Source organism: Tachysurus fulvidraco, chromosome 18 (genome assembly GCF_022655615.1).
Source record: "Tachysurus fulvidraco isolate hzauxx_2018 chromosome 18, HZAU_PFXX_2.0, whole genome shotgun sequence".
Taxonomy (NCBI): domain Eukaryota; kingdom Metazoa; phylum Chordata; class Actinopteri; order Siluriformes; family Bagridae; genus Tachysurus; species Tachysurus fulvidraco.
The window spans coordinates 8,761,073-8,780,040 of NC_062535.1; the positions used below are offsets into that span (position 1 = coordinate 8,761,073).

General features: G+C 38.5%; 3 protein-coding genes across 5 annotated transcripts in view; 2 read left to right on the top strand and 1 right to left on the bottom strand.

The window, feature by feature from the left end:
* Nucleotides 1–694: 694 nt before the first annotated feature.
* u2af1 (U2 small nuclear RNA auxiliary factor 1) lies at nt 695–7,200 on the bottom strand. The gene is made up of 8 exons (XM_027155916.2): nt 7,054–7,200; nt 6,309–6,396; nt 3,937–4,003; nt 3,086–3,135; nt 2,897–2,995; nt 1,750–1,883; nt 1,120–1,212; nt 695–996 (listed from the first exon to the last, which is right to left on the bottom strand). The coding sequence occupies exons 1-8, from the start codon at nt 7,095–7,097 to the stop codon at nt 885–887; spliced, it is 687 nt and encodes a 228-aa protein (XP_027011717.1). The 5' UTR covers nt 7,098–7,200; the 3' UTR covers nt 695–884.
* Nucleotides 7,201–7,690: 490 nt separating this feature from the next.
* On the top strand, nt 7,691–12,201 carry gemin8 (gem (nuclear organelle) associated protein 8). 3 transcript variants are annotated; one of them, XM_027155968.2, is made up of 3 exons: nt 7,691–7,804; nt 9,185–9,560; nt 11,344–12,201. In XM_027155968.2, the coding sequence occupies exons 2-3, from the start codon at nt 9,200–9,202 to the stop codon at nt 11,598–11,600; spliced, it is 618 nt and encodes a 205-aa protein (XP_027011769.2). In that variant the 5' UTR covers nt 7,691–7,804; nt 9,185–9,199; the 3' UTR covers nt 11,601–12,201. The 3 variants fall into 3 exon arrangements, with proteins under 3 accessions (XP_027011769.2, XP_027011768.2, XP_027011770.2); XM_027155967.2 differs by lacking the exon at nt 7,691–7,804 and adding an exon at nt 8,626–8,783; XM_027155969.2 differs by lacking the exon at nt 7,691–7,804 and adding an exon at nt 8,816–8,965.
* Nucleotides 12,202–12,808: 607 nt separating this feature from the next.
* Nucleotides 12,809–18,968, top strand: part of gpm6ba (glycoprotein M6Ba) — a 34,276-nt gene continuing 28,116 nt past the window's right edge. Inside the window, exon 1 of the mRNA XM_027156418.2 lies at nt 12,809–13,204. Within this exon, the coding sequence (XP_027012219.1) occupies nt 13,201–13,204 (4 nt within the window). The 5' untranslated portion in view covers nt 12,809–13,200. The remainder of the gene's footprint in view (nt 13,205–18,968) is intronic.

The window sequence follows — 18,968 nt, forward strand, 5'->3', positions numbered from 1 at the left end:
AATGAACAAAAATCCCCATAGCCATGCATCATAGTTTAGTGAAACGCCTCCCCAGAAGAGTGGAGTTTATTGAAACAGCAAAGTGGGACTTTCAACCTAGAATGGGATGTTTGAAATACATTGATGAGTGCGATGTTGAGGTGTTGACAATCGTTAGGCCATATAGCTTATGTATATTTATTCAGCACAGCATGTATTTGTTATATAAACAATTTGTCACCATCATTCTTTAAATGGTAAGGAACCACCAGCCTACCATTTATCAGGGGTCAGTTTCAGACTACAGGGTTGCTGCTGAGTGGTTACTTGCTTTATAGTCTCAACTCAGCAATGACACAAAGCTGTGCATAAACCTTAGCAACAATGTCATTTACCAATCAGAGTAAAATAATTTTCACAAAGGGCTGCCATTATACATCCTCTAACTTTAGGAAATTATAAAATCTAATATTGTCTCATATCATTTGTATTAGAAGACTGAACTCCACACTGTTACTTCTTGTGGTATCCAAACCTTCTATATTTGTCGCACCAAGTGACTGCATAAAAAAGAAAATAAAACCCAACTTAAATGCATTTTTAAATCATGTCTTATGAAAGTTTTAATTTCCAAGTTAGGGATCACAAGACAAAAGCTGCACATAAATCACGGTCATAACCACAACCATGATTAAAAACAAATACAAGAACAGGATTAATAACAATGTACTTTTATTGAGAAACTGAGCTTTCATATTCGTCCGATCTTAAAAAAACAAAAAGAGGAAAAAAAGGGTAAAAGTAAGGTACAGAACAAAGTCCAATGTTCCAGGAAAACGGTCATTTGAGGGTGGGAAGAGCACTACACCGAAGAATAAAAACCAAAAAAGGTTTCACATGACGACTCAAAACCTTCCATAGCGTTCACGATCCCTTGATCTCCTCCTCTCCCGGTCACGGCGGCCACGATCCCGTGAGCGAGAGCGACGTTCGCGAGAGCGAGACCGAGAGCGGTGCCTAAAGGATTACACAAATCAGCATTTCAAGTCTTACACATAAAATCATTCAGTATCAAGAACAGCATTACAGCTTGTGCACCTTTCATATTCACAAAATGTTGCCACAATTTTTTTTCTGTACCTTTTTCTACGCCGTCCGTACAGTTCCCTCCGCAGCTCGCGGGAGATCGGCTTTAGGTGCATAAAGTTACAGAAGCCACCTCGAGTGCACTCCCTGTGGAGAGAGACATTTTTACATAACTTAGATTTTATGGCATTTGGTGAATCTTGACATTAAAGCACGGCAAAAATAGTTTAGAATAAAAAAAAATCAATTACAAAAACATGTCAGGAAAGAAGTCACCCGAATGTAGTAGCAGAGGTGACACCCATCACAAACAAAACTATTCAAAAGTGTGAGAAATTTGCCAGTGTCAATATTAGATGCATGTTTACACTACAAACACTAATCGTTGTAAACTGTACTAGACATTAATTGGAGTCCACCTGCTACCTGTAAGGATGGAATGAAATTATCATAGGTGTAAGAAAAGCTCTCTGTCCTTCTTCTGTACTTTACTCATACAGATTGCAGTGAGCATGAAATGACTACTTTTTTCCCTTAACCATAATATAGAACTAATTAATCAATTAACATATAACTGCTTACTTAACCAAACAACCTATAGGCATCCTGTATGAACTGGCTGAGTTTTTAAGGGTTGAGACCGTAAATCTTATTACGGTATTCTTTCAAGACTGTTTTACTTACCCCATTTCATACTGTCTGCAGCAGGCTTCTCTGAAGTCGGTAACCGGTGAGAGTTCAGCATGAATGGGCTGGCCATTAAACCAGCGGTTATTCAGGTCCATCACAGCTTTCTCTGCATCCTCCTCATGCCGGAACTGTTCAAACACATGGGTAACAATAGGGCTAATAAGTCAATAACAAGACAAGATGATAAACTGTAAATGACAAGCAAAGTGGACTAATGTGTTGAGGATCAAACAGCTCATTGTGAGCAATATCACTGCATGTTGAGTTCTGAGAAGAAATCTGCTTAGGTGTATTTCTCTATAATAGATGCTCCGAGTTACATTGTTCCTTTCAGAACTTTCCTGTTTCTTTTGTGATTGACGCGTGTTAAAAACGCTCCATTTTGATGCAGCTTTTTAAGCTACTTAAATTAATAATTGCAAACAGGATTCTTCTTTTAAACTCCTACGAATGAACACACATGTATCTGTGATAGCTGTACTCATGTTTGATGTAAATCAAATAGGGCTTTGACTGAATGGGTGTTGTGATGTCAAATAACGTTTTAGTCCAAATCTAGATAAATTGCTTTAAAAAATATGAACAGAGTTTGCTCGATAGTTTTTAATAAATCTGCATTAATTTCTCAATTGCAAGATTGTAAAATCCTGGAGGCACCTCTGGTGGAAACTTCTAATCTAAAGATGTTTATAAGGCCTTGTCCTTCTATGCTTTTACCTTGTATCTGTAGTGACCAGAGACTGACATTGTCATCAGTTGTTTTCTTAAGATTATTACAAGGGCAGTAGGGACTGGAGACGAGTCGTCGGGAATTAGTCATAAACAATGTCCAGTAAATCTAGTAGGCCTTAATAAAGAAATGAGAATGCGGTGATTTTGGGCCAATGATTGATGTTTTGCTTTTACATATCTTTACTTGAGTTCTGTCTATAAAATCTTGATGTAATCAATGATCGTGGCCCTTCATCTCTCATGCTATATGCGGAGTGTTGGGTCCTGCTGCGCAGCTGAGCACAATAAATTTTTTTTTACTCCTGCCCGTGTCTACCAGTGTTATACTTTAAATCTCCCAAACCTGAAAACTTCCATGACACACAGTTACATGGTACATGGTTTTCTGGATTTGAGGTCTGCCACTCACCTTCACATAAACATTGCCAACTAGGTGGTCACCCAGGTTATCACACACATTCATCTCCTCCACCTCACCGTACTTCTCCTCCATTTCCGTGAAGACTTCCTAAAAAAAATTAAGTTTGAAGTCATTAAAAAACAATGTGCAAATAATGTAGCCAAGGAACAAAAAAAAGTGCACATATTTGAGGCTCACCTCAAAGAACTCATCATAATGCTCCTGCATTTCCACATCGCTAACGGCACCTAGGAGCAAAAGCAGATTATATATTCGTGTTTACAATAGAGTTAAGAGTAAATATGTCTAGTAGAACTGTTTATATTCGTAACTGACAAAAAAAGAGACAGACGTTGATTCAGCGGAGTGATATGCAAAACTGAAATTTTTTTCTGACTGAACCTTTTAGTTACTACACATTCTTATTGTGAATACCATCAAAATTCTGCAGTTGAAGCCTCTGCACACTAATAAAAGAAAACCATCACCAAAGCAAGACATCGAACGGATCAGAATCACATTTATCAAGATTGTATCTAAAATACAGAACTGAAATAGATAGTAAACCTGCACAAGTCTTAACTAAGTGTAAAGTAAAAGATTAATGGGAAGGAGATTGACAGCTCAGTACAGTTTAATCCCTCTATATGGTCTTAAACCCACGCTGACCATTGAGAATGTTTTAATACCCTAAAACCTGCAACATCAAACCTGAAAATGAATCAATTAAATGAATTGAAACTATTTTCTATTGTAAATGTTGAATGTGTCATCAAAGCATTAATTCAAATTACACTCTTCGATCTCTAGACGTCTCCTGATCTGTCCGTTAGGAATCTCTTAATACTGCAAAGCCTTCACTATCCTCACAACTCTTCCTGAATATCAGCTACAACAAAAAGGGAACTGGAGATATTTAAGGGACTGGTGAGGATTTAGTGTATAGTGTTCAGTGCTCCAAGCCACAAGCTCCACCTCTTATTAATCACACAGCTACGTTGAACTTGGGTTTGTCTGAGTAACATAAGAATAGCAATAATGGGACTTACAGCGAGAGGCATCAGCTGTCTGAGCACTGTTCTGAGGGTTACGGTAGATGTTTTGGATCAAGATGGTCTGCGGATAGAAAGAAACATGTTACTTCGTAGATGTAAGCAATTGCTGCAACAAAAACACTAAGCAGTCAGACAACAGTTTGGAAACCGTACATAATTTTTAAAAGACATTATATTCACTATTTTATAAAAATCTTCTGCTTTATATTTTTTTCTTTCAAAATATTATTTTTTATTTTCTCTTATTGTTTTTTGTGGTTCCGAACTATTTAAACGTACACATTACTGCTATGTGTATAATTTCCGATATTTGAAATCTAAATCTACTCCAGATTTTACAATGAATAAAAACACAATTAATGATTAGTGTTGAGTTTGGTTCTGAATATTCTTCTAGCAGGGTTTCTACATTGAGCTGTGCTGTTGAAGGCTTTGATTAACATATATTATTTATTATTATATATGTTGTTTAAAAGCCCAGCAGTTGTACCATGAGCTCAGTATGGTTTAAGAGTCAAAATGTCACTGCTAGACTGCAAAATGTCCCTCAGCCAAAACTGCCAGGCAACAGCTTGTCATGATGGTGATTGCACACTGATGGTGCACTAGAGCACAATTAACAAAGAGCACTGCTCAAAAGAAAAAAATAATAAAAAACAGCTATAGTCTATTGCTGTCAGTTTACAGAGAGGACTCACAAGACAAGAGCATCTGAGAAGGCAGACAGAAAGAATCCATCAAGTTTAAAAATGCCAGCAAAGCTGCCTCATATGAAATACTCCTGAAAGCTGTACTGTACAGCAATTCATTTCCACTTTCACCATCACCAATGATGGACATTAAAGTGGAGGACATTGCGGACAATCAGTAACTGCATACCTATAAGGCAAAGTGACTTGTATGTTACGTTTACCTGAAAAAGAAGGCTGATATTGTATGGGTAATTTAGGTGCATTGGGGATTTTGATAAAGATGTTCCAAAAGACAAATACTAATTTACTATCAAATCAGCCTGATTCTATTTGCTGAACTGATTTTTTTTTTAATATTGTGTGAGGACCTGTGAAGCTGACTGACACTATAGAGATCATGCCTGTGGACATCCCCTTAGAGCTCCTTCATAACATCTGATGTACCAGCACAGTAAACACACCATGCTAATAAGTGAGAGGCATTTCTGCACTTCTACAGCAATTAAGATTCCCTCTGGCCACTAATCAATGATAGAGGCAGCAGATGGAGATTGACGGCCCATAACCGAACAAAAACAAGCTTGCTTTTGCTCGAGCAGATTATATGCTTCTTTTCTTGAATACGTTTACATTTACAGCATTTAGCAGATGCCCTTATACAAAGCGACTTACATATCTCTCTCTCTCTCTCTTTTTTATAAAACTGAGCAATTGAGGGTTAAGGGTCTGCTCAGGGGCCCAACAGTGGCAGCTTGATGGACCCAGGATTCGAACTTAATCTTCTGAATGAGAGACAAACACCTTAACCACTAGGCTACCACATCTATGTATATTACAGGTTCATATTCATAAGAACAAAATCATCGATATTTAGATCAATGCATGCAAATCTGGAAATGTGTTACCAGTGTATTCGCAGTTATAAGAATTTCTGCATGAAATGAATGTGCGATGGTGGTGGTGAATAGGTTAAAATGTGAGGAAAACGCAGAGGGAGAGAGAGAGGAACACAGAGAGAGAGAGAGAGAGAGAGAGAGAGAGAGAGAGAGAGAGAAAGAAATGCACAGAAAGAGAGAGAGAGAGAAAGAGAGAGAGAGAAACACACACAGCGAAACACAGAGAGAGAGAGAGAAACAGAGAGAGAGAGAAACACAGAGAGAGAGAGAGAGAGAGAGAAACACACACACAGAGAAACACACACACACAGAGAGAGAGAGAGAGAGAGAGAGAGGATCGAGAGAGAACCACCACCCACAGAGAACACACACAACCCAGAGATGAGAGAGAGAGAGAGGAGAAAGAGAAAAGAGAGAGAGAGAGAGAGAGAGAGAAACACACACACACACAGAGAAACACACACACACAGAGAGAGAGAGAGAGAGAGAGAGAGAGAGAGAGAGAAACACACACACACAGAGAAACACACACACACACACAGAGAGAGAGAGAGAGAGAGAAACACACACACAGAGAAACACACACACACAGAGAGAGAGAGAGAGAGAGAGAGAGAGAAACACACACACACAGAGAAACACACACACAGAGAGAGAGAGAGAGAGAGAGAGAGAGAAACACACACACACAGAGAGAGAGAGAGAGAGAGAGAGAGAGAGAGAGAGAGAGAGAGAGAGAGAGAGAGAGAGAGAGACAATCGGAGGAACACAACCTTACCTGGCTGAAAGTTGGTTTATTATGGAGTCGGGAGCAGCGATCTCCATGTCGACATGCTCCGATCTTAAAGTAGAAGGAGCAGTTGACCCTGAGTGACGGAGAAACATAAAATACAACAAAATAACTTACAAAATGTTTTCCAACAACTAAGTCTCACCAGCTTGTTTTCGTTTTATACAATTCAATAAACGTTTTGGATATTTTATACTAAACAGAGATTAAGTTAACAGTTATGCCATAAAATAAAAATAAAAAAAAGTAAAACAAAACAAGCTGCGTTGTCTAACATCGTTGAGCTTATTAAAAGCTAATGAACTGCATAACAGGCTGTGTGTGTGCTAGCATAGCTAACCTGCTGTGTGTGTGTGTGTGTGCGTGCGCGTGAAGTGTAACTGAATTAAAACACGTCTATAAACATCATCATAATATCAGCAAGTAAAACTTAAAAAAGACCGAAGACCTCGGAAGCAAAAGTCTCAACTAAAACGAAGTCGTGACTAATGAAATGCACGTTTCTGGGCTTCATGTCTGCTCAAGACTCTGACCCGATTCCCCGCTCGCTAGCTAGCTAGCGCTACATTAGCATAGCATCCACAGACGGACAATTAAAACATCCACTCTCCCTGCCTACTGCTTTATTATATATTCACTTCGCAACGAGAATACTCAAATATATTTAATGGAATCTAATTTTTCCGCATACGCGCCAAAAGTAACTAAGACATGTGTTCTTTTTTTCACTCACTTGTCTTTCTCTGTACCAAAAATGGACGCTAGGTACTCCGCCATCTTCCCGTCGTCGGGTCACTTGTGTTCTTCGTCATCAAGTTACGCGCCTGTCGTCACGCAATAGTGAGCGTTGGAAGTACAATCCACGCCCCGCGCGTAAATTTCTTTTCCCTACCCGTGTTCCGACAAAGCCCGCCTTCTGCATTTCATTGGATACATTCTCACAGGCGGCAGTAGACTGACTAATCAGAACGAAGCGTGTGAGTACGAACTTCTAGCGGGATTTGTATGAATACGGGTGGGCAGTTATTATCTTATGAATATAATATAAGTGAATTGTTGGACTAAACGTTTTTGAAACCACTTAAATAGGCTTGTATGTATTGTATATTTATCTGTTTGTTCGTTCGTTCATTCATTCTTAAACGTTTGAAAAAGAAAGATTAGAATAATCTTTAGAATAATAAATAAATCACTTTAGATCAGTGGTCCCCAACCCCCGGGCCGCGGACCGGTACCGGTCCGTGGACCAAATGGTACCGGGCCGCCGAAGGAACATTAAATTATTTCCATTTTATTTACTGTGGTGTATTTCTCTCGGGTTTGTGCGACTTTCCATGGACGAGAGGTTAACCGGGAGCTGAGAGACGTCACCTAAAGCCGCCCCAATACCGCGCATGCGCAAATATCACGATATTGGGCCGGGTTTTATTTGACGTCTGGAGCTGAGCGGCTGCAAGTGGTATTATAGCTTTGGTGGAGAGAAGGTGTGTATCGCTCTTCTCTCTGTTCACCGGTACTTTCTCATGTTTAACAGTGCTTGGTGTACGTGTATATTGTGTTTGCTCAAATTTAACCCACAAATTAGCAAAAATGAGCACGAAACAGACGTCGTTAGAAAGTTAGGAACTTTGCCGGTGTTCTGGATTAAAGTTATGGCGGAATACCCTGAGATTGTCACCACAGCACATCCCTATTGCCATTTCCGACATGCTATCTGTGTGAAGCGGGGTTTTCTGCAGTGACAGCAACCAAAACAAAACAACGGAATAAACTGGACATAAGCAACACACTTCGGGTGTCATTGTTTCCTATTACCCCAGATGGAACCGTCTCGTTGCAAATAAACAAGCTCAGGGTTCTCATTGATTTTGTAGTGAGTTAAAAAGGCATGTTTATATACAATTAAATTAAAAATTTTAAATTAATTGTATAGCCCCCATCCCCAGCGGGCCGCGGTAAAATGATCAAACATTGACCGGTCCGCGGCGAAAAAAAAGGTTGGGGACCACTGCTTTAGAGATCTCTATTGTCTGTAGTAGATGTTGTGCATTAATCTGACCGCCAGGGGGCGACTGGTTCCTCTGGTAAAAATAGAATAAGCGAACTCGTATATTTGCTTAAAAAACCGACAACAAAAACACATTTTATGTCACAGGAACACTTGACGCTAGCAATAAATATATATTATTGAAATACATTTTAAACCCGAGATACAGCCATAGATATATACATATAGATAGATATAGATAGACATATATGATGTATCCCTATGAGATACAGTGACTAGACTTTTAATATGAAGGGCATTTACCCAGAATTACAGTGTACCGGAAGAACACAGGTTTACATCGCCGAGAAGACTGACAGCGTTATATTTCCCTTTAGCAAGAAAAACAAATATTAACCCATGTTCCTTTAATATACACACATTTAGTAATTCTTCCAAATAATACCAACATTATGGTAAGAACCTCTTTTGTTATTTTGTTAACCAGAGCACCCGTATCTCATTACACCTCCGCGCTCCCTTTCGAGTGCACTAAACTGGCTTTGATGTACGGAGTTCGACACTTAGTAGTGCACTTAAAGGTCAAAAGGTCGGCAATTAGGAACAAAGCCAGTACATAAAATAAAAATAGTTTTAGGTGAGTTGTTTTTATATAGAAATTTTAATTTAATATTTTATATAATTTATATATCTATACTTTAATAAATTGTGGGTGTATGGAATAAAACCCGTTTAAGACTTATTCAATGTTTTGTATTAAGCAACGTATTGACCTAGATCTTAAAACATGAATAGTTACGACTTAGATTTGGCTTTATTTATGTGTAAAACTTGTTGGTTGTTTTGTCCCCAACAGGAGAGTCAAGGGAACATGTGGTACACACACCCAGTCTACTCCCGGTACTGGCAGCATTACCAGCAGGCCATGAGCTGGTATCAGAGGCACAAGCAGGCATACAGGAAGGCCATACAAGCTGCATATGACCCTGCTATGTACCCAGTGTTTCCCACAACCTCAGGTCGCTATGCAGACTGGCAGGGTGATGAGATAATGAGCAGTGTCTCTACACAAGCGAAGAGACAGCTAGAGCAAGAAGAAGAAAACTCTGAGACCGACAATGAGTCTGAGAGCTCGCAGGAAAGTGAGCTTGAATACGATGTCAGCAAAATGGACATCACTGCTGAGCTGAGGCAATACTTCGCTCAGAGTGACCGGCACAGAGAAGAACTAAGTACGTGTTTGCATGAAAGAGCAGGAGGAAATGAAATAAAGCTGTCTTAAGTTATTAATAAGTCCCACAAGCTTGCACAGCAGCCACAGAGATCCACGGCCGGGCGTCTATAGAGTCACATTGTACACATTGTTGCGATAGGTAGATAGGTAGATAGATAGATAGATAGATAGATAGATAGATAGATAGATAGATAGATAGATAGAACGAACGAACGAACGAACGAACGAACGAACTTGATTGAACTGGCATTTACCAGAAGTGCAAAGAGTAGCAATTGTGCAAATAGACAAGTGCAGATATATATGTAAACATATGTACAGTGAATAAATATAAAGGCTATAAGAGACACATAAATAAAATAGTGCAGATGTATGTAAAGTGCAATATGTATAGATAATGAGGATATATGTAATATGTACATTGTATGTATAATTGTACAGAAGTTATATACAGTATTTTTTACAGCATTCTAACGGTGTAGTGTAGAGTTCAGTAGTGTGATGGTGGATGGAAAGAAGCTGTCTCTGAACCTGCTGGTTCTGGTGTGGATGTTCCTGTAACTCCTTCTTGATGGAACGAGGTTAAACAGTTTGTGACTGGGATGTGAAGAGTCCTTGATGATGTTGTGAGCTCTGCTCAGACATCTGCTGTGGTGAAGGTGCTCAATGGCAGGTAGTTGGGTGATTTGGACCACCCTCACGCACAGTGGAGCATCCGTACCATACAGTGATGGAGTTGGTCAGGATGCTTTCGATGATGCAGCGGTAGAAACTCGTTAAAATCCCTGGGGACAGATTAGCTTTCTTAAGACTCCTCAAGAAGTATAGGCGTTGTTGTGCCTTCCTAACCAGAGCTGAAGTGTTCTGGTGCCAGGACAGATCCTCAGATATGTGAACTCCCAAGAACTTAAAGCTGGAGACCCGCTCTTTCTCAGTTCCATTGATGTAGACTGGGGAATGTCTTCCGCTGTTAGATTACCGAAAGTTCACGGTGAGCTCTTTAGTTTTCATGGTGTTGAGGGTCAGGTTGTTGATGGCACACCACGCTGTTAGTCTTCTGATCTATTCCCTGTAGGCCGATTCATCGTTGTTGCTGATCTGGCCGACCATGTTGGTTTCATCTGCATACTTGATGAAGATGTTAGAGTTATGCACATTAATATTGCACATTTCTACATTACATGTGTGGTTGTAATGCTCAGTAGCTCAGTGGTTAAGGTGTTGGGCTACTGATTGGAAGGTCATGGGTTTGAACCCCAGGTCCACCAAGCTGTGACTGCTGGGCCCCTGAGCAAGGCCCTTAACCCTCAGTTGCTCAGTTGTAAGTCACTCTGGATAAGTGTGTCTGCTAAATGCCGTAAATGTAAATGGATTAGAACGAAGATAACCTGGGTTTAAGCTCAATGTGAAAAGCACTTTTTTTTCACAGTGAAACCAGTGATGGTCATGTCAGCTCAAGTATGCAGAAAAGGGTACATCAAGTGTGTTACGTGGCACCATGACACAGGTTCAGTATCAATTTGAGAATATCCACTTGGCTGTATGATAGAGGAGTGCTGGCTGGTGGGTGGCAACTGCAGGTAACCACATTAGGGAGGAAAATGGGCAAAAAAAATGACATGTATCTTGACAATGTTATTTGATGCAAGTATGTATTAACATACAGAATACCTTTATTTGCAGAATGTCTATTACTTTAAAATATTCAAGTAATCTAACAAATTTGAACTCTGTGGTGATTAGCATCCAGCACTTGTTACAGTGTCAGATTTTGTTTACAGAGATACAACAGCAGATGGAAGCAGAGCGTCAGGAAGCCTACGTACCGGCCGACCAGGACCTGCACCATTCTTGGCGGCGGAGTGCTGAAGCCCCATCTGACCGCCCGGGTGAAAGGAGGAGTGCTGAGATGAAGCGGCTCTATGGAAAAGACGCGGCAAAGATCCAGGGCATGGAAACGGCCATGCAGCTCACTTTTGACCGCAACTGTGACCGCAAACAGCCCAAATACTGGCCTGTAATACCATTAAACCTGTAGAGGGGTTGAAATTAGAACCTAAGCTGCTCTTAGGTTGTAATTTAAGCAAATGTACATAAATACAACATGCAATACAGATCTTATCAAAACTCTGTCATATATGGAACAAGTTAAAATGATTGGCCTTACTGTTAGAATCCATTTGGATTTATAATAGTCAGATTTTTGGTCCTGTTAAGTAAGTCTTCATTGTTCCTTTTACTCTCACACTTTCAGATGAAGAAATGTTTCTTCTATTTCAGTAGTGCAGTGCTGGACATAAAGGCTCTCTCATGACACTCACGTTGCTAATCCTCCTATTTTTCTCTGATGGAAAAGTTCTGTCCTGCTACTGTCCTGCTCACATATTGCCATTTATTACTCTTGTATTTTTTCCTTTTCCCTTCAAGTCTATGAATGATGCAGATATCTTGTATATCGAGCCGCAGCTCCTTTTTTTCCACAGAGCCAATTTGCACTAACTAGGTCAGAGCCTCCTCCATGTTTTCAGTCTTTTCTCTCTGCTCCTCTTTCCTGTGCTTGGGATCTGGTCAGTTTTCTTTTAAAAGAAAAAGATCTTTTGAATGGTGAATGGTTTCCTAATAAAATGCATTGGATTAAATTTTTGAGTATGGCTGTTGATTTGAAAATAAGTTAGAAATATAATGTCTAATTGTTTATTGATCTTCTAAGTCCTCTATTTCAATATTATGCTTTATTCCTATTGGTTGACTAATTGTGCTAATGTTAGAATTCAAAATGAAAGCTTTTACATAGCTATAAGTAAGGTAATAAAGTAGATATATATTATTTGTGTAGAGAGGACAAAGTGTGTAGGCACATAGAAATGTGGAGATTTGCTCCTCAGGCTGCAGTATTTAGGAGCCTTGGCTCATCAGTGTGTTTACCCACTCGGGGAACCTTAGGCATTATGCCAGACAGCACAAACTTGAATAGAGTTCCCAGCCTGCCCGGATTCTGGTTTCCATGGCTACTTTTTTACTGAGCATCCGGCAATTTATATTCCCTTGCACTCCCTGAGCAGTTATTCATTCTTACCCTGTACAATCTCGTATGTGTTCACTACCCAAATTTACTTGGGGTGGCGTTTGGCTGCTGAAAGAGGGGGTTTTAGTTTGTTTCAGGCTTTATAGCCGGTCACTTCGAGCTTCATCTAGACACAATGCATTGAAATTGATAAGGATTCGATCTTCTTCACTGAGTTCACGCATACACAATATCTCTGCCATGAAAAATGAAAATATTCCATCTTCACTCTCTTGAGGTTTTTGGAAACATTAAGTATCATAATATTGCAGCATACCATCACTGAGATATCACATCAAAGATATCACATCTGATTATCACATGCACTGATGGAATGCACTTTGAGACTCAAAAGCACTTCAGGATAGCACTTGTTGCAATACTCATGGTCCCCAACACACTCCTTTGTGCATAAAGAGGCCCCATGTCTGTGCCCCCAAGCTCCGACGTCATTGAAGTGACCCGAGTCGGGACAGTGGGCACAAACTAGAGCTGCACTTTTTGTTTTGTTGTGCAGTACCTCCACTCGCTTCACTAAAGCGCCGGCTTCCCAGACTCCTGCAAACTTAATACAATGGGTAAGTTCTTTTTATATTTAAAGATCATCAATCTGAACTTCTGTCCTTTCATGTAGCCTTTTAAACTAAATGGTTTTGCATAATCCAGGATTATTTATGAAGTTTAGTGAAATCTGACTGTATCTGTTGGCTACTTGGCTGTTTAACTGAATCACTTTTTCCTGTAGGCTGCATTCCTTCCATTGAGTATGTGAGTTTAACTGGATAGTTAAACAGATTGTTTGTTAGGCTTAAGGGTCACTGTGAACAGATTTTGTAATTACTTGCAGCATTTGTATGTTTAACTTGTGATGTGCATTTGCTTTCCAATGTCTCCTCTATTGAAATCCTTAATAAGATGGTTGCTACACAGAATTGATATATAATTCATATATTTTTGTGTCAGCAATTAGAATCCTATGCATTCTACATTCTCTTCATGTGATAATGACATTTTTATGGTGGTGTCTGAGTGTGTGTGTGTGTGTCTGTGTATGTGTGCCCTTAAGTGTGCTGCTGGCCCTAATCACATTAAATGGAGCAGATTCATGGGAAAGAATTCCTCGCCTCATTTGTTCTCACTGTTTCTTTGGAACGATAACTTTCCCATCACCCATCCTCAGCCAGCGCTCTATACACAACGAGACTTTCTGGCTGCTGGCTGTGATAACCTGACACCAGCACTTCTACAGTGAGGATTGATCCATCTCACATTTGGGTTTTAGTTTATCTTAATGACAATATGTCATACTTCGGTGGAGAAAAAAGTGCATAGTGTGTAATAAGAAACCTGCTTTATCTAAATCTATAAATAAACTGTCTCTAAGGTGAAAGTTAAAGGCTCTTGCTTGATTGCGAGTGAAAATGAAGACATTCCACCAGCTGTTCCTACAACATTTAACTTACTTACCATGGTGGCAGGTGACATCCCATTAACCGTTTTAAGAAACGCCTAGTCCAGGATCTTACATAATACCCATGTGGGCCAAGCGATTTAAGATTTAAACCAAATTGGATTATGTCCTGCACTCTCCATGGAGATCTCCATTTACTCTTATTCAAATGTTAAGATCAAGGGTTGTCCTGATGTAGGCTTTCACATTGTCTTTCACTTTTTACGCTATTTCAATTATCCATTGGTGGAAAATGAGCAAATTTGATAGAGTTTGTTTTCTTTACATAAGTTTTGTTTTCACTGACCGCAAAATTAGATTTGAAGGAAAGGAAAGTGAAACATGTATCTGCTGAAATGTAACTCAAAGGGTTTAATCTAATTATAAAATACACAAGAGTAAAAGCTACTGAAATCTTAAAAACCATAGAACATTATTTTCTGTTTATGATCCAATTTCCATGTGAAATTCACCAGCTGGAAAGACATAGCTGGTCAGTTTAAATCACTAGCACTATGCAGTTTCTATGTTTTTTTTTTCTCACTGAGCTGGGATCAGCTTTGCATTCTATTTAGGATTAAGACTCTGGGATTGAGAGTTGCTTCTCTACCAGCATACAAACACGGACAGCACCTTTGCCCCAGGGCCGCCTTATTACTCTGAGAGCCATTTGACTTTCCATTTAGCTCCTTACTCGCGTCAGTTCCTTAGCAACACCTCATCCACCTATTCTCTCTCTCACACTGCATCATCTCGCCTCGCTGCCTAGCATTAAACACACACAGAATCACAATGTCTGTGAAAGAATCTTACTCCATATTTGGGATTGCTATCTTGTGTATGAGGCTTGTCAAAGTATCCCTGCTGTTGCCACAGGAACAGAGGAGCACTAACGCTACAAAACAGAAGCTGTAGGCATTTGTTTTTCAGACCGTCAAAGCTAGGTTGTGGACATATTGCCAGGCAATAGAGAATTATAGTAAGAGATACTAAGACACCATTTTTGCCAATGGTGTCACAATTAATTCCCAGGGACATTGTGATTTCTTTCATCCTAAGACATTATATATATACATTACATAATATTGTATGATTATTTTTGTGAACAGAGAATAAAATAATACTTTCAGTATAATAGCTTCTTTCCAAAAAATGTCACCATACTACATCTTTATAATGTTCTTTTTGCTGATTTTCCCAGTACAGTTACTTTACTTCACTTTGTGCTGTGAAGCAATTACATCATGATTTAGGATTTCAGGCATGATGGATAGAAAATTGTTAATGTTAAAATTTGAATTCTTTTTTGGTTTAGTTTTCTGCTTAATTATGTTCGTTATGTTACGTCAAAGGGTTTCATAACATTGCCAGAAGGTTATTTTAGTAACACTAAAGCTGCACTTTCTTATAAATGGTCAAACACAAAGTTTCTGTTAGCTGTGTATCCACTTTTTTGATTTGTTAGCATCGTTAAGATTTTGCTGCAAAAAAACCCCAAAAAAACTTGATTACATATGACAAAAAAGACAAAATGCCTTACATTCTTAACATTCATGCCTTACATTTATTCTTTTGTATAAAACAAAATAGAGGATTAAAAAGAAGCACACAAGATTGATGATTGATATTTTTTGCAGCTTTATTTAGTATTTAAATGAAAGATATTGATGTGAAAAACTAATCCTTCATTAGTGTCTTCATGAAGATAAAAGAGTTGCTGTCTCAGTATTTCCCTCTTATGCATGGTTGAGCTGAAAACTGTGATGTGTGAGGATCTGTCCGTGTGCAATGAAGCTTAAAATGCTTTTTAATTTGCTAATTGTTTATTCTTTACTGCACAGTAGTTTATAATGATTAATTACTGCCTATGCAGTGAGTCTATTGCTCTACGGACAAACTGAACATTCTCAAAGAAAGGCTTAGAATTCATACAAAATCATTGCTGAATATTATTTTTGTGGATGTTGTTTTTTTATCAGTGATGACATGAAAAAATTCTGAAATGGACTTGGTTTATTTATTCAAGGCTTCCTGTCTGAGTCGCAGTAAGCAGATCGTAATGCTATAACTTTTTTTATCTTTTTCGTCTGACTTGCTTTCCTTTCCAGCAGCAAACACATGGTAGTCATTATCATAGCTGAATTAATGTATTTTTAACCAATCAAGGCAGAATTTCTAGAAGTTAAATGGTGCAGAACCACAAATTTCTTGGGTATTTTAAAAAATACTCCCTTCAGCTAGTATTAGGAGTGTAGACATGCTTTGATGTCATGATATAACTCCACCATTGGAAATCTGTTTCACATGGATTATGGGACATGATCAGGCAAGGGATTTAAACTCAACATATACAATATTTTAGGAAGAGAGTACGAAGGGTCATAAGAGTCATGGCCTGCTTGTTTAAAGTGAGAAATATTGCCATGGCTTTGTTTTGTTACCTGAGATTGGACTAGTTTAAAAATACTCTCTGGCCAGAAGGATAATGGTGTCTATAATGTAAATATATCAGAAACAAGTGTGCAATGGCTGAGAAAAAGAAGAAAAAAAATTAATTAGTTAAATGTCTTTTTTAAATGGTTTTTGAAATGTAATTGCTCTAAAATTGAAACCTGGCAACTCTGATTAATAATATTCAGGATGCAAACCTGCTGTAACAATAGTTTTACTGTATAATTTTAACAATAGTTCATCCAAATCTGCACAAAACAACCTGGATGACTGTCAATTAAAATTCTTTCGTTTAAATGCCTAATAAATATTTAGATATTAGATATACAGATTTTTCTGTGCCATTAAAATTTATGGTGATGAGACGCTGCTGCTGAAAGTTATCTAAGATCCTTTTATTATGATCATACTTACAAAAGTCAGGAAGAACTCATGCAACATATAATTTTTATTTGTTTGAATGAATGGGTTTGTAAAAATACTTTTCTCATTGTTGCTATTGAAAATCATATCTAGATGCCTGGGTGATATATAACACAATCATGCAGCTTGTAGGAAATGGGATGTGCCATTACAGACACATGGATGGAAATTTCTTTTGTCTGTTCTTGATTTGTTGATATTCATTTAAGGGCAGCTTGCTTTAACCAATAACTTGGAGACATTTATCAGAAATTACTAATTTACACAGACAGGTTTTTTATTTAACATTTTTATCTGCTATTATTTTAATAAAAACTTACCAGTAATACAGTTTTCGATTCCTTACAAAATGGATAAATTGTACACAAACGTCGCCCTGTATTTAGTATTTCTAAGACTGACAGCTCCATTATAACACAGAATGGTGTTAGTGGGAGGCAGGCTTTGGGGTTGAGGGGCTTGGGGGGGCTTGGGGGTGCTTTGGCCCTATGGCATGTGGCCCATGTACCATTTCCCCCCTCTCCAACCATCTCTATTGTCTCTTTGTGTGTTTGTCACTCCCTGTTCCCTCCAGACCCAGGCCTCCTCCAATGATTCGGCTTACTAAACAAAAACAAAGGTGTATGGGGATCCCAGGAGCAGCTGTTTGTCTGTGTGTGTGTGTATTTGTGTGTGTGTGTGTGTGTGTGTGGTGCGGAGATTGTCATTTTGAGACAAGCAAAGTGTATTGAACCAGAAGGGATAACAGCCTTGTAGCTTCTCCTAACATCTCCTAATTAACTCTGATCACTTAGCAAACAATTTTGAAGCATTTTACAAGCAAAAAAAGTGTGTTCTGTTGATGGCTTTGGTCACTGCTTTACAAACTATTCTGAAATTTAGATATTCTCATATATCCCAACTGTCAGATATATGCAGAAGGGGGTGGAGCAAATGCAGGGGTTGGACAAAGAATGGCAGAGACATATAAAGCTTTAAATGGGTCGCTGTGACAGACTGTTATCATTAATGTCCTGACCTTTTAGTGTGAAGGACTCAAGAGTCTTGGAATATATAATGTCACCCCAGATTATGGTAGGGTATGACTGACTCAGATTATGGTAGGGTATGAAAAAGAGGATTTACATATGAGAACACCTGGATTTTTATAATTTCTTAGGGATGTTATTTCACTCATTCATTTTCTATAAGTCCTTTATCATGATCAGGGTGAAGGTGAATTTGGAGCCTATCCCAAGCACACTAAGTGCGAGGTAAACATTCAGTCTGAGATGTGCCTGGCAAACATAACAGCCTCTTCATGACACATTGTTTACCAGATGAGCATTTGATTATGTCTTCTAATGCACTATTCAAAATGTCCACATAAAGGCTGCTAAAAAAAACAGAAACAAAAATAAATAGTATACTTGGAAATAATCAGAGAGAAACTTCTGTGAATTCGGTCATGAATAAATATATTTGGCAAACTTGAGCACATAACAATTAAATAAACAATAATTTTGTGGTTTTATGTTTTTTTGTGATTACATGCATACCAATTATTCACAGATACATCTTTGTATATTCTCATACACCAGACATATACATTTTTACTGTGAGTGCACACACACACACACACACACACACACACACACACACACACACACACACACACACACACACGCAACCATAAGATCTCCACTGCATCATGAATGTCAGTTTTTCCGTATTCATAATACATTCCAAATTTTCTCTCTATAATAAATCCATAATAATTATCCATCCAAAAGACACCCAGATGCTTTACAATGTCTGGTATATTTTTAAGGCTTTGGATCTATGGAGATTATTTCAACTCCCACAACTCCTTGCGTGAGGGAGGAGGAGATTTGTGACACTTTGCGTCATGAAATTCACCTAGCAAAGTAAAAAAAAAATAAAAAATCATCAAAATGTGTAAAAAATAAATCAAAGGAATGTTGAATTAAGTTATACAGTATATAATAGTATATAGTGTGTATAGTGACATTGAGATG